Raw genomic sequence first — 15186 nt, 5'->3', positions numbered from 1 at the left:
CATTCATGGATATTAGGTCCTAGTTTTGTTAATTGTCTTTATGGTTTCTGTTTTATATCTGTTGACTGGACTGGTTCCTGAATTCTTCTAGTCGCCTGAAATATCTGGCTACAAATCTGCAAACTAAGGTTTTCAGTTTTTTTCCATCATTTTCATTTGGAATCATTGAGAACTGAACCTGCCCTTTTTCCTGAAGCCTTGCAAACTGAAGCTGGTGGACTTGATATAAACTTAAGAGAGATTCATGTTTGTTGCAGAAAGGTACCTGCATACCCGATGACATCATCAGAGACATTTTAAGCTGCAAAAGATGCTTTGACACTGACATCTAAAAATCTTCTTGACTGGCTGTCCTCTGAACTCAGAAACTGGTTTATAATTTGCTCCAACCATTAACCTTGTTTTTATTTTGTTTCCATAGAAATACTTCTAATTAGATACCTGATTACTTGCTTACACAATATAGGCCTAACTTTGGGAGCCCACCTGCATCCATCACTGCCTTACTAAGAGACTGGTTCAATGAGATGAAAGGAGCTATGCCCCTTATCAGCAGATATCCCCAGAGGTACCAGATCCAGACTGGTTTTCAGGACTGTTTTCTTGGATTCCCCAAGGGATTAGGTCTATTTTTCCGGGACTGTTAACATTTGGATGTCTATACTTCTTATCCTTCTGGCCAGATACTTGATTATAAAATGTGCCTTTAGATGTTCTGAAACTGTTGAGCAAGGTACAAAAATCCTAATAATGAAAAATGTCAACTTGAAGCCAGGAACAGGAGGATATCTCCAGATGAGTGCTAAACAGTTTCATTCCTCTAATCCGGATCTATGCTCTGATTCAGCAGGAAGTAGATCAGTCATCGCCCCAAATCCCTCAAGAATGAGGAATGACCAAAGAATAGGGGGGAATAGATACTGGCTCAATACAAGGTTGACACAACAGAAGACATATTGTAGAAAAGAAACCCGAATGTAACTTTGAATAACCTCTGGTTAACTAGCCCAAACATGTTCTGTGGATTTTATGGCCCCTCCCAGCTGCTATAAGTTGATAACTTTTTTCTCATGAGTTCCTTAGGAATGTGATGACCCCTGAACAGAGAATTTATGCTGATAGCCATCATCAATGAAAACTGAAAGATTTGGTGTGGCAACTCTCAGTCTGTAACACCAGAAGGTCAACATTCCTAACCCCTCCACTATAACCCACAGGCCTATATAACTGCTGTAAGATTTTGTGCCCCCTGGAGATGGTTTTTTTTGGACATTAGTCAGCCATCTTCCCTCTTGCTAGCAAGCTGTAATAAAAAGTCCTTTTTCTCCTATCACCTTGCTTCTTGACCATTGGCATGTCTTGAGGCGGCAGAAGACCCCGCATTGGGCGGTAACAAGCACAGGGTGTTCCCTCTGTCTGCTATCCATCCTCTCATGGGAGCATCTCAGTGAGTCCCTCATGTGGACACAGCTGTAGGTGCTTTCCACACAACTTCATGACTTTTAGCCAATTATTTTGGCATAATGTCTCATGCTACGGAGTCAGATGAACTTGTTTTCTTTGTGAATGGAAGAGAGGTAAGATTTCTACGTTGTTATTTCTAGGTTTATGTAGAGAAGAGTTCACGTTTTAACATGTGATATGAAAACCTCCACTCACTGTGCCCACTCCCATATACCCATTCACGTTCCTCTTGTCCCCAGTCTTCCAACCTTTCCCCTTCCAGGTCCTGCCCACTAGTCAAACTGTTACTGCCCAATGGGGGGGGGGGTCTTCTGCCCACCACAAGACATGCCAATAGTCAAGAGGCAAGGTGATAGGAGAAAAAGGACTTTTTATTACAGCTTGCTAGGAAGCGGGAAGGTGGTCAACTAACGTGTGAAAAAAACCATCTCCAGGGGGCACAAAATCTTACAGCAGTTATATAGGCCAGTGGGCTATAGGGGAGGGGGTTAGGAATGTTGACCTTTTGGTGTTACAGACTGGGAGGTGCCACATCAGGCTTTCAATTTTCATTGATGATGGCTATCAGCATAGATTCTCTGTTCAGGGGTCATCACATTCCTAAGAAACTCAAAAGAACAAAGTTATCATCTTATTGCAGCTGGGACTTACATGTACAAGGAGGGGCTGTAAAATCTGCAGAGAAGTTAGATCTACTGGAGGGTGCATATCCAGCTGGGTTAGTTTGTCAGAGGTCAGTCAAAGTTACAATAGGGTTTCTTTTCTACATTATGGCTTCCCTTATGTCAACATTGTCTCGAGCCAATATCAAAACCATTCACTACTACCCATGAGTCTGTGTATATCCTGACCTTGGGCCACTCTGCTTTCCACACAGTGTGGATAACCAGGTGTACTACCCAAAGCTCTGCCCATCAGGAGAATTCCCCTCACCGCCTCTGAGTGGGGCTGTAGTGCAGACACTGCCCATATCTGGCTTATATGCAGGTACTGAGCTGACCCATTCATGAGCCAAGCTCAGACTCTTTCCTTCTCCACCAGCTTGTCATAAGGGACCTCTCGACACACCATGGAGCCATAGGTATGAACCAGGGGAAAGACATCTCACACTACCACGGAGTCATAGGTATGAACCAGGGGAAGGGCCTCTCACCCCACCATGGAGCCATAGGTATGAACCAGGGGAAGGACCCCTTACGCTACCATGGAGTCATAGGTATGACCAGGGCAGGGACCACTCACCCAATCATGGAGTCCTAGGCATGAACCAGGGGAGGGACCCCTCACCCCACCATGGAGCGATAGGTATGAACCAGGGGAGGGATCCCTCACTCAACGTGGGGCCATAGGTATGAAGCAGGGGAGCGGCCTCTCACCCCACCACAGGGCCATAGGTGTGAACCGGGGGAGGGGCCTCTCACCCCATCATGGGGCCACAGGTATGAACCAGGGAGAGACCTCTCACTCCACCATGGGGCCATAGGTGTGAACGGGGGGAGATAGGCTGATGCAACCCCAGTGGACGGCGGGGGTCTGGTTACCCGCTCATGCAGTTTGCTTGTCCCTTCATCCCTGCTTGCGCTTGATTCTCGATGTAGCCCTTCCGTCTTACCTTACTGCTTCTGAGCTGGCTTCACGGCATTTGACACGATCCTCAAGTTATCTGTGTGCATGTTAAATTAGAGAAGCACTACGTGGCAGGAGACAGACATAAGGAGGGGTGGGAGTGACAGCGCCCTTCCAGGGAGACGACACGGGCAAAGTGAGAAAGGGAACAGGGAATCCAGGTGGTGACAGAGAGAGGTCATGGGACAATGCTGGAGAGACGGGCAGGGCCGGATTCACAGGGTGCATCTGCCATCTCAGGGATTTGGGACAGTGTTCTGGTGGGATGAACAGGAGCCGCTGGAAGGTTTCAGGCAAGGGCGAAACATGACCGTGCTGTGCGTGTGTCCATAAATTTATACGTTGCTTTGGCTTCACTGTGGAGAATGGTCTGGAGGGGAAGCAGAATGAATGCAGGGTGATCTGAGGAGACTATCGCAGGAGTCAGGGGAGAGAGAACGGCGGCCTCGAATAACATCGTAGCCATGGAAATTAAGACAGTGAGAGGCAGAGCTAAGAACTTTCTCTGAAGTGGGACTGACAGACTTAAGGCCTGACCAGAGGCGTGCTCTGAGAGAACGGAGCATCTCGGATGACTCCCCGGTTTCTGGCTTAGCATCTCAAGGGTGGCTGTGCCGACAAGGAGATCTGTCTGGGACACATTAAGTTTGAGGTGCCTTTGAGACAGCAAGTGGCAATGAAAGGCAAGCGCTGGGTTTTTGGAGCTGGATCTCGAGGGAGAGAGGCCCAAGTGCGGGTAGAGATTCAGCAGTCATCCCCAGCCACGGGGTGAAGGTCACCCGCCAGGGAGAGGGGGCGAGACGACGAGGGACCCTCGGCTCCCTCGGGAATTCCAACATTCACAGACCTGGGCCGGAGGAGGAGGAGTCGGCACAAAAGGGACACAAAGGAGGCGCCACCAAGGAGGGGGAGAAAGCAGAAGAATCAGAAACCTTGGGAAAGCTGGAGAAGTTGCGAGAATCCTAGGAACGTGCCCTCCTACGATGACCTGTGGCAGCACAGCACCGGGGTGAGTCTTTAGACGGTGTCAGCTCCTGCTGCTTCCTGGCTCTGCATTTCACTCGGATTAAACGCCTCCGTCCTCACAAGGGTCTCGAGGTTCTGGGTGACTGCCCCGTCCCCAGCCCTGCTCCAGGCACGCAGGCCCCAGTGCTGTCCCCCAGGGAGGCCAGGCACCCCCGCGGGGCCTCTGCTCTCGCCCCAGCAGCCTCTTCCTCCGGGTGCCTGCTCGGCTCAGGCCCTCACCACCCTCGTCCCTGACCTGTCCCCTGCAGCCTGCTCCCGGCCTCGCCCTGCTCTGCTGTCACTCGTTCCCTCGGCACCCACCAGCATCGACCATTCCCCACCATTACTCACGTCTCATGTTACTTATTTCCTGTCTGTCTCCCCTGAACACAGTATCATCTCCACAAGGACAGGGATCTTTGCTGGGTTGTTTACTGCGATCTCATGGACCAGGACCGTGCCTGGCGCATGGTGGGTGCTCCGTAGTTGTCTGTGGTATCAACGAGAAAGCCTGCTCTTTACAGGGCTTTAATGTAACCGCTGGGACCATGAGGAGAATGACCTTGGTCTCTAGTCAGAGCCCATTGAAGAGCCACTGCCATCTTCCCCTGGCCCAGGAACAAGGGTCCCGAGTTGGGAGTGTGACCACACACCAGTCCCAGTCCTCTACCCCTCAGGGGAGATGCTTCCCTCTGCCGGGAATGGAGATGGAGTGGTCCAGGGGTGATGTCTTGCTGTGTAGCCCCCTTTCAGGTGTCCTGTCACTGAAGGCCATTAGGATAAATTTCTTAGGATTCTCACAACTTCTCAATCTTTCCCACCTTTTCCATTTCTCTCCCATATCTTTTTTTTTTAATTGAGATGTCATTCACACACGTTAAAATTCACTCTTTCAAAGTGCACAGTTCAATGGTTTTTAGTATATTCACAGGTTGTACATCCTCATCACTATCTAATTCTAGGACATTTCCAACAGCCCAAAAAGAAACCCTGGACTCAATAGCAGTCACCTCTCTAGTCCTCTCTCCCCTCAGCCCCTGGCAACCATTAATCTGCTTTCTGTCTCTATGAACGTCCTGTTCTGGACATTTCATACAGATGGACTCACACCACATGTGGCATTTTGTGTCTGGCTTCTTTCACGTAGTGTAACATGTTCAAGGTGCGTCGTGCTGTGGCATGTACAGTGTTCCATCCTTAGTATGGCTGAATAATAGTCCCTTGTTTGGACAGTCCACATTTTGTCTATCACATTTTGTTATCAGTCGATATAGTTCTGTTGCTTCCACTCTTGGCTACTCTGAATACCGCCATGAACATTTGTGTGCAAGCTTTTGTGTGAACATATGTTTTCAGTTCTCTTGGGCATACACCCAGGAGTGGTCATAGGATGATTCTATGTTTAACTTTTTGAGGACCTGCCAACCTGTTTTCCACAGAATCTGCACCATTTTCATTCTCCCCAGCAATGGACAAGGATTCCAAATTCTCCACATCCTTGTCAGCAGGACTTGTCCATCACTTTGATTCTAGCCATTCTACTGGGTGTGAAATGGTATCTCACTGTGGTTTTGATTTGCATTTCTTTAATGAATAATGAGTTTGAGCTTATTTGATTATGCTTACTGGCCATTTATATATCTTCTTTGGAGAAATGTCTATTTGATTTCTCTGCTCATTTTTAAATTGGGTCATTTATCTTCTTATTGTTGGCTTAAGAATTTCTTTGATACATTCTGCATATTAATATCAGATATATGGTTTGCAAATATTTTATCTCATTCTATGGTCTGTATTTTGAACTTCTTATAGTGTCTTTTCAGGCACACAAAAAAAGTTCACAGTTTTGATGAAATCCAATTTATTTATTTTTTTCTTTGGTCTCACAGATTCTTTAGATCCAGTGCCTGGATCCCTTCAGACAAGAAAAGGTGGGTGATAGAGGATGGGGACAAATGAGAAAATGACAAGTTTACCGTTCATACTACTAATACAATTATTTAGAATATTGCCTTTCACCAGATACATGGTTTGCAAATATTTTCTCTCATTCTGTGGTCTGTCTTTTCAATTTCTTATAGTGTCTTTTGAGGCACAAAAAAAAAGTTTATAGTTTTGATGAAATCCAATTGATTTATTTTTTTCGTTGGTCTCACAGACTCTTTAGATCGACTGGATCCACTCTTACTTAAAAGGAGGGTGACAGCTGATGGGGACAAATGAGAAAATGACAAGTTTACAGTTCATACCACTAATACAAGTATTGAGAAAATTGCCTCTCAGCAGACGTATAATTTCTGTTGGTGGATAAAGCCAAGTATACATCACGCACAAGCCATCCTCTTCTATTCCATTCAGCTGGATGGATTTAAGGCACAGAGTAGTGGAGAATATCATTCCAGGGGAAACCAGTTAGTATTTATGCCATTTAAAATATGATTTCTAAATCACTTAAGCATATCTATCAAATTTAAATGGAACATTTAAAATCAGTGTCATATAAAAGCCATATTCTGTGAAATGATTCGGAACTATGAAATTTGTCCTTCAGATCTAGCATCTCATAGTGCAGAGACCGGACAGATTGCTGTGTTGGAAAAGTCACCCCTTTTTTCTCAGAAGTTTGTATTTGACTCATATGAGTATATTCCAAGGAACATAGGATCCAGGTTCATCTCTTGGAATCTAGAATAAAAGAACAAATTTGGATGTTTGCAACTTGGAAAATGTTTGTGAGAGGCGAAAAGTAGCAAAATATAGAATAGGATAAAAAGTTCCCAGAGGGCACCCGGGACAATGGGAGGTCTTCGAAGGACAGCCTGAGAATGTGGAGGGATCCAGGAGAGGACCAGAGGGGGGCAGCTACGAGGGTCATCTCACCCTTGAAGGGAGACAAGCGAAAAGTGGAGTCAGTCTCTATGTTTCTCCAGAGTGAAGAGGTGACTCGTGGGGCTTAGGAAAGGCTAGGGGGCTCCATAAGCAGCCAGCGTAGGAGGGGGTGCAGCAGGGGCTCCCCTCCCAGTAGAAAGATCGACTTGTTGATAGTCAGAGAGGTCACTGTGATGTCATGACTTCCTCCACAGTTAAAATCTCGTCACTGAAAATGACCAAGGGCAGCTGAGACGTTTCTCGGCAGCGGTGTCACAGGAGGGACTCCTGCTATTGGGGTCGGGCCAGAGACAGCCCTTCCCACTCCGTGTTCAAACCAGGAACTGCCCACACCTTCCCAGTGCCCATCTGTGGTGGAGGGAGAGAGACTGGTGGAGTGGCCCATATTCTTGGCCTGGGGGTCTTAGGTTCAGAGCACACTTCCTGAACTTCTGCTCCTGACCAAGGTGTTCTGGGAAAGGATCAAAACAAGGGAGAAAGACACAACTGATGAATGAAGAATAACTTTCTTTCTCCAAATGCTGTAGACCTGAGCCCGACTGCGGGCCAGGCAGGGATGGGCTGATGACAAATGCAATCCAAGGGCCACTCTGCTCTTCTCCTGCTCAAATGCTCTTTTCTTCCATGGAAAGCCACCACGGTGGGTTAATGACACTGAGCACAAGGACAGGGGACAAAAATCTAGAATTTCATGAGCAGAGCGTACCATTTCTGTGAACTTATCTTCACAGGCCATTCTAATCTTCTCCGGGGTCAGTGGACTGTTGAGCTTCAAGGGTCCGCACAGGCCTCTCTCCTGTCGCGCTGCGTTCACCGCGTCATGGATGGCAAAAAACACCGAACACCCCAGGAACACCCCAGACTCACCCAAACCCTGGGAGGAAACAAGTCAACTAAACTGTGACTCTCCTTCTCTGTATATGCATGTATATATACGGAGATGTGAATCTATAGGTACATATGTGTGTATATGCATACATCAAACATTCAATATTACATATGCAACTGTTTCCTTTAACAAAGTAATTTAACATTTTAACACAGTATTCTCATGCTTAGGATTCTAGCTTAAGGAAATGACCCCAAATGGAGAAGGCAGATATAGTTGTGAAGATGATTATTGCAAAATGAAAAATCAGGCAAACCTGATGGTAACAGTAGGGTCTAAGATGGAGTAATTTCTTTTTAACTTATAATGCTCTTAAATTAGTTTCTAATTAAAATGTTTAATAGGGGTTCTTCTATAATCCTGGTAAAATCCCCAAACAACTAAGAGATGAATGAAGCCCACCGCCCCCCTGACACAGATATCACACAAACATGCATTTATTCCTCGAGCACAGCTTACCTTAGACGAATACAGGGTATTTGAGTTTTGAGATGGAGGCAAAAAAGAAATGTGCAGCTCTGTGGGGACGTCACAGATGGCCGGGATTTTATATTGGTTTGGACCACGGGTGTACAGGACACCCTGAGGAGAATACTTCAGTTCCTCTATTGTATAGAGTCCCATGCCTTGAATAAACGCGCCTTCAACCTGAAGGAAGAAAAAAACACAACAATTTCCACAGATGAGAAAATACAGCAACAGTAGCATTTCACTTCATGCTGTTTGTTTGAATTTTTAAAATACCATTTAAGAGGGTTTTCAGCGGGTCTTGGAGCATGTCTCCAAAATTTACTTAAAAGTTTACTGAAAAGCATTTCTAAACAACTTATTCAACGCTAAGTTCAAAGTCAGAAGACTTGAGTTTGAATCTCAGTTTTGCACTAAAATTATAGCCTGGAGCCCAAACGCCCTCATTTTTCCTGCCTGGGGACAGGCGACACCTTCTCTGCGGATCTGCCCACAGCCCCGAGCACAGAGGCTCCCAGGGCTGAGAATCCGGTCCTGTCATCCACCATCCTTGCTCCCCAGCTGGCGGGCCTCACGTCTCTGGACGCAGTTTCTTTGCTTGTAACAGGAAGGGTTTGAACCGTGTGCTCTCTAAGCTTCCACTACAGCTTTAAAATGCTCCGGTTCTCAGAGGTTTGCACGCGGCCAAAATTACCTCTCCACTCGTTTTTCTGACTTCTGGGTCTCTTCTTCCTTTACTTCCTTCCCGGGGCCATAGTGCCCCCCACCCCCACTCTCCATCCTCACTTCTGTCTACTGGCAGGATGTCCTTCTCTACCACGAGGTTAGAGGAATCTTCCTAAAAGTCCAGACCACGCCCCGGGCCAGTCACCTCCACCTACTTAGGTGCCTGTGTTCGCAGAGCCTCCACCAGCCCGCTCTCTCTCATTCTCCCCCTCAGCCTCACGGCCACGCCGCTGACACAGGCGCTCACCACTGCCATCAGCCCTCTCCTCAGCCGTGAACACACAGGTGCTGCACTTCACCTCTTCCTCGGTTGGTGCCTCCACTCCCCTCCCACCCAGAAAGCCTTTCCCTGTTCATTCCTTGACTCCCTTGTCCACGCCCACCTCCTCCCTGAAGCATGCTTGACTTCTCCAACCCACACCTTCTCCCCATCCTCCAGCGACACAGGCGAAATCAGAGGGAGACTGCCCCACATTATGTTCTCAATGGAGGTAGTGAGCGGAATGGCCCACAGATGCGGGCAGGTAAAGGCAGTGAGTGAGGCTTCCAGGTGGGTCCTGCGTCCCAGAAGGAGCGCATGACTCTCTAAAGAGGCAGCCAGTTGACTTGTCCCCTGGTAATGGAGCTCCAGTGAACTTGCTGTGTCCCAAGAGATGCTGGACATTTGAATATGTATGTAAAACAGCTTGTGATTTCTCAATCTTGCCAATTATTTCAAATTTAAATAAAAAATGCCTGCAGCCAAAATAGACTACCTACCAATAGCTACTGCTGTAACTGTGTGACGTTGTTACCCCAGCCCAACTGTACGTTCCTCGAAGCTTGAGTCTGTCACACGCCCAAGGCTCGGCCCTCAGCACGACATTCTGCTTCTACCCCAAGGTGTGGGCTCGTTTTGTCACCTCCAGGCTCAGTCCTGCCTCGTTCAAGCTCCCCAATCACAGACTGTATGTTTCTTCAAAAACTACCTAAAACACCCTTGTTTCCTGCCCAATTTTAAACAATAAGAGGTGTGAGTTCTGTGGCTGGCCGGAATAGAAAGATTCTGATGACAGGGTAGAAAGATACGATGATGACCAAGCCAGATGGAAGATTCTCCCTGCAGATCTCACAGCAGTTCTGGCTTTACAGAAGGGAAGGAGGCAGATCAGTGTACATACCTGGCCTCTGTCAAGGGCTGGATTTATACTGTAGCCAATATCCATGACAATGTCTGTTCTGATGTTCTAGTAACAACAACAACAAAAAATATTTATTCTAATGAATACACTTATGGAGAAAAGCTGAGAAACAGTTCCTGCCAGGATGACCTTGGTATAGAATCTTTCTTTGGGCCACATTATATTTCAGGAGAAAGAAGCAACAAAGATTTTATTGTGTCACAAGGTTTATTATGTATAACTTTCAAAGACATATAAATAATCCACTGGCTTAAGCACTGATCTTTTTTCTTGGAAACAATAGGAGAGAAAAATATTTACTTGACTTTGAGTCTAGCTGAGTGTTGCAACATACTGAGTTTAATCCACAACAACAGACATAACATGACACAGAAAACATCAATGGCCCTCAGGACCCTTGTTGAGAAACACTGTGTCTCCCACCCAACCCAACATCCAGAGTCCAGGCGCTGGGTGACGTTTACTGAACCACAGAACTCGGTGCCATCAGCGAAAACGTCCTTCAACTGCTATTTGCCGTTCTAGATTTTTCATTTTTAAAGCAGAAGATAAAATAAATCTGACAGTACAACTTGGTGACCAAAAGTTTCCTGATAACCTACAAGTGAGGAGGAATACAGCAGGCCCCGCCAGGCTGCTGGTAACACCTTTGCTCTCCAGCAAGTCTGTCCCTTCTTTTATGTGACATAGTGCCTTCTGCCATGGCAAACAGATTCTACTTATGATCACTAATGGAACAAAGGAAACCCAAGAGTTTCCTTATTTGATCTGGGACTTTCATCAAACAGTTTTCTTAAGAAATCCGATAGTGATCCAGAACGTTTTACTATAATAAAACTCCAGGCACTCACCTCTCTAATTTAAAGACACAGTGAAAACTGTCAAGTTCTCTTTGACACCATTTAGCAAGGCTGGCTTTCCAGGAGACCAGTGGCCTCAGCTGGAGGTGAGGGCAGGTGCTCTCAAGGCTGCAGTGTTAGTGAAGCTTCTGTGTCAAAGCTGTGGACTTACTACCGTTTGCCATTGTCTTTTGATAGGGCTGGAGAGGGATGTTCCTGGTTGTGGTAGCCAGCCTCCAAGATGGCCTTCAAGGATCCCCACCTCCTGGTATTCACACCCTTATGTGGCCCCCTCCCACACTCTACCAGGGTGGTTTGTGTGACCAGCAGGATATGGCAGAAGTGACAGTGCATCACCCCAATACTAGGCTATAAAAGACTGTGGCTTCTGTCGCTTCTGTCGTGGGTGCTCTCTCACTTGCTCATACTCTCTCTCTTTTTCCTTTGGACCAAATCACATGGCAAGGGACAGATATCATGTCCTGAGGACACTGTGGCAACCTACAGAGAGGTCTATGGGGTAAATAGTGGAAACCTCTGGCCAACAGCCGGCGAGAAACTGAGGCCTCCTGCCAACAGCCGTGTGATGGAGCTTGGAATCGGATTCTCCAGCCACCTTAAGATGGTTGCTTGATGGCAACCTCATGAGAAATCCTGAGCCAGAATCACCCAGATAAGCCACACCAGACTCCTGACCCTCAGGAATGGTGTCAGGTAACACACATTTGCTATTTTCAGCTGCCAAGTTTAGGGGTAATTTGTTACACAGCAATAGATAACTAATATATAGCTGTAAGTTCAAAGCAAGGGAAATTTTGCAGGAATGAGAGCGATCTTGTCAACATGAGGAGAATGACTGAGAATCATTCTCCAGGCAGGGCCCTGTTTTGCCTAGGGGTGATACCCAACCTGACCTACAGACCTAGCTTTTGTGAGGGCATCTGATAAGACTATTTAATACATCTCTTAAGATTGTTTACGTAAGTTATAAGAACACACCTTAAAATTTCATACCAAGGCTAATTATTGCCTTGTTCTTAGATCTTAACAAGGGCGTATAGAAAACCCAAATGAGTAAGTTTCACCAACTTTTTCATTGAAGGAGAACGAATGCAGAAATCAGCATGAGAGAACTTTCTACTATACTCCCTAACACAGCACAGCTGCTCTGGCGTGACAATCATGCTTAAAGTGATCACTGTTTTGTACCCGTCCAAGGTTCCCCAAAGAGATGGGTCTGAGTTAGAATCTAGACAACGCAGATTCTTGAGCGGGCAGGTTCAATAGAGGTGTAGATAATTTGAAAGATTAGGCTGACGACAGTTTAAAAAACATACATGCTGGAGACACATTAAATGAACACATACACCTCATCACATTGCAAGATGTAGTCACAAAGGATGTTTGGAAATACCAAGAACTAGAGCTTCCTTCTGGGTAGGTCTTTGGACAGATAGTCACATGACAGCTGTGAGGGCATCACCGTCTCATTTAACGTATTGACGATCATTTACTATTATTGACCGTGGCCAGTTAAGTGGCTTCGTTTACCCCAAAGGCCCAGCTACAAGAGGAGAAACTCCATGAGTCCATGAAGGAGGAATGTGTGAGCACGAGTCTGTGTATGCGTCTCCTCCTAGCATCCTTTAAAAGCATAAAGATGCTCTTAAAACAAAAAGAGCAGGACCTAGCTGGATAAAACATATCAAAAGCTGGCCACTAACTTCCCCAGGCTGGCCCGTGGTCCTTGTTAGCAGATATGCTCATGAACTCCTCTAAGAAGGTCATATGATGGCAGCTCACAGAAGAGGTCAGGATTTCTGGTTGTCCCAGCAGTCTACAAGACGCTCCCTTTAGGCTGTGCTTCTTCCTTTAAGCGGTCTCTTTCCTGATTCCATGTAAAAGCACCAGGGAAATCAAGAAGAGAGGACACTGGTATTTTCCATGGAAGTAACCATGGCACCAAGGCAACTGCTGAGCTCCTATTCCTTCTGGGGACACAGAGAAATTACCCCTAGGCCAAAGACATGGCGTTTATATGGTGCACAGATTGATGGCAAATGCGGAATTGAGGTGTATCTAGGGCAAAACTCGAAGACCCTCCCCGTTGGTACTGACCTTATGAGCACCTGTCAGACAGTCTATTTCCACCTCGGAACAGGCAGCTCCAAAAACAAAGTACTCGAAAGGATGGCCTTCGCCTGTCTCCCAGTTCATGTTTGCCTCATAACCCCTGGAGGAAACAGAATTCTTGAGGAGTGTTGTTAAGTGATCAAGTCCCCTAATTGCAGACCATGATGACTAACAGACCCCTTAGGGGCTGTGCTCAATTTCTATGCCCAGCAAAGCAGAGGAGGACACTTGTGCAATGATGGGCCAGCACATAATGCACGCAGTCACCCTGTGAATAAATATATATTTACTTCCATCTTAGTAAACTTGCTTTGTCTGATAAAAGTATCCGATCGCTCCCTACCAATGTCTCCTTATGCTTGGAAGTTAGCTGCTGACTGTATGATTATCTGTCCTATTGCTTTCGGCTAATAGTGGATCATGTAATCCTGTTGTCATCAGATTTGGGGAATTCAACCTGCATCTTACACCAAACACCACTTCAAAGGTGCACACTTGCCCACCTTTGTCTTTCTTTCCTCTGTCTTTCCGGCTCCAGGAGTCAGCTTCTGAGTAAAGGATCAGGCCCTTGCCTCTCATTCTTTGCCACTGCTCTGGTCTCCCTGGCCTGCTCTGCTCCCAGCTCTCCTCTACGGACACCAAGTGAACGAGCTGGTAAAAGAGGAGCACAGGCCAGCAGCTCGCCAGCCCTTTCCACCCTGCTCTCCTCTGCTCCCCCCAGCCTGTAGGGAGCCATGAACAATGCTTCCGGCGCTTACTCTTGAGAGCCAGCCAGGGCCCTGGGACTCCCAGGACAATTGGCAAAGTGACAAAATCAGGTAAGACTCTCCGTATCACCCTGCTCTCTGATGGCCTTCACTCTCCATTAAAATAATTTGATAAATTGTTTCCCAAAGCATCTGAGTTCCCGTTGTTCCACACCTTGACAACACATGGTTATTGTCAAATTTGCTATTCTTTGCCGATCTAGACGGCGTGAAATGGTATCTATCTTATTATGGGTTTCATTTCCATTTCCTCACCTTTGTTTCTTAATTTAAGGGATACACCGAGTTTCCAACAAAAGGTCAACCACTGGGGCCGGCCCGGTGGCGCAAGCGGTTAAGTGCGCGCGCTCCGCTGCGGCGGCCCGGGGTTCGCTGGTTCGGATCCCGGGCGCGCACCAACGCACTGCTTGGTAAGCCATGCTGTGGCGGCGTCCCATATAAAGTGGAGGAAGATGGGCACCGATGTTAGCCCAGGGCCGTCTTCCTCAGCGGAAGAAAAAAAAAAAAAAAAAAAAAAGGAGGAAGATTGGCGGATGTTAGCTCAGGGCTGAGCTCCTCACAAAAAAAAAAAAAAAAAAAAAAAAGCCATTAAAAAAAAAAAAAAAAAGGTCAACCACTGCTGTGGGTTCCAAGCACCAACCCCAGAGAACCCTCTAGAACTGCCCACTACAACTTGAATCATCAATTCAGCTGCATTTTATTTGCACGCCTATTTTCCCCAACAAAAACCCTTCTGGATATTTGGATTAAGTAGCAGCCAAATGTTCTTTCTAACAGTGGGTTAACTGAAGGTACAAATCAGTTTTTGCCAAAACTACAAACGGAAGTGAAACTCTTCCTCCAGAGCCCACCGCTGGTTTCCACAGGATGTTGTGAAGGGTCTCTGTACCTGAAGTATCCAGTCGCCGAGAGACTAATGCTTTCGTCAAAAGCGGCCTGCGCCTGTGAAAGAAGAGTGAATGTGACGCAGTGAGCATGTTCAGAGTAAGAACCACCCCAGACCTCAATTGTACTGTTACTATCTGTTCAAGAAAGCCATCAGTAGTCACAACTAGGAAGGACCAGGAGCAATTTACTCCTCCCAGCATTCTCCATCTCCACAGGCCTGGTGGTTCACTGCTTGCAGTGACAGCATCGCTCAATGCATCTGATCATAATAAAGGACTCCTGCTGTGCTACACTATAGACTGGACTGCAGC

At 46.6% G+C, this 15186-nt stretch overlaps 1 protein-coding gene across 1 annotated transcript in view; it reads right to left on the bottom strand.

Annotated features, from left to right (window-relative positions):
• Positions 1-5942: 5942 nt before the first annotated feature.
• LOC131410964 (aldehyde oxidase-like) overlaps positions 5943-15186 on the bottom strand; it is a 63439-nt gene continuing 54195 nt past the window's right edge. The window contains exons 30-35 of the mRNA XM_058549548.1: positions 14877-14929; positions 13206-13320; positions 10228-10293; positions 8333-8521; positions 7691-7858; positions 5943-6780 (exon numbers count right to left, since the gene is read on the bottom strand). Coding sequence (XP_058405531.1) covers positions 6730-6780; positions 7691-7858; positions 8333-8521; positions 10228-10293; positions 13206-13320; positions 14877-14929 — 642 coding nt within the window. The 3' untranslated portion in view covers positions 5943-6729. The remainder of the gene's footprint in view (positions 6781-7690; positions 7859-8332; positions 8522-10227; positions 10294-13205; positions 13321-14876; positions 14930-15186) is intronic.

This window comes from Diceros bicornis, chromosome 10, assembly GCF_020826845.1.
Source record: "Diceros bicornis minor isolate mBicDic1 chromosome 10, mDicBic1.mat.cur, whole genome shotgun sequence".
Classification (NCBI taxonomy): domain Eukaryota; kingdom Metazoa; phylum Chordata; class Mammalia; order Perissodactyla; family Rhinocerotidae; genus Diceros; species Diceros bicornis.
The sequence above is the reverse complement of the archived record's forward strand: the minus strand, read 5'-3'. Positions and strand labels throughout refer to the sequence as shown.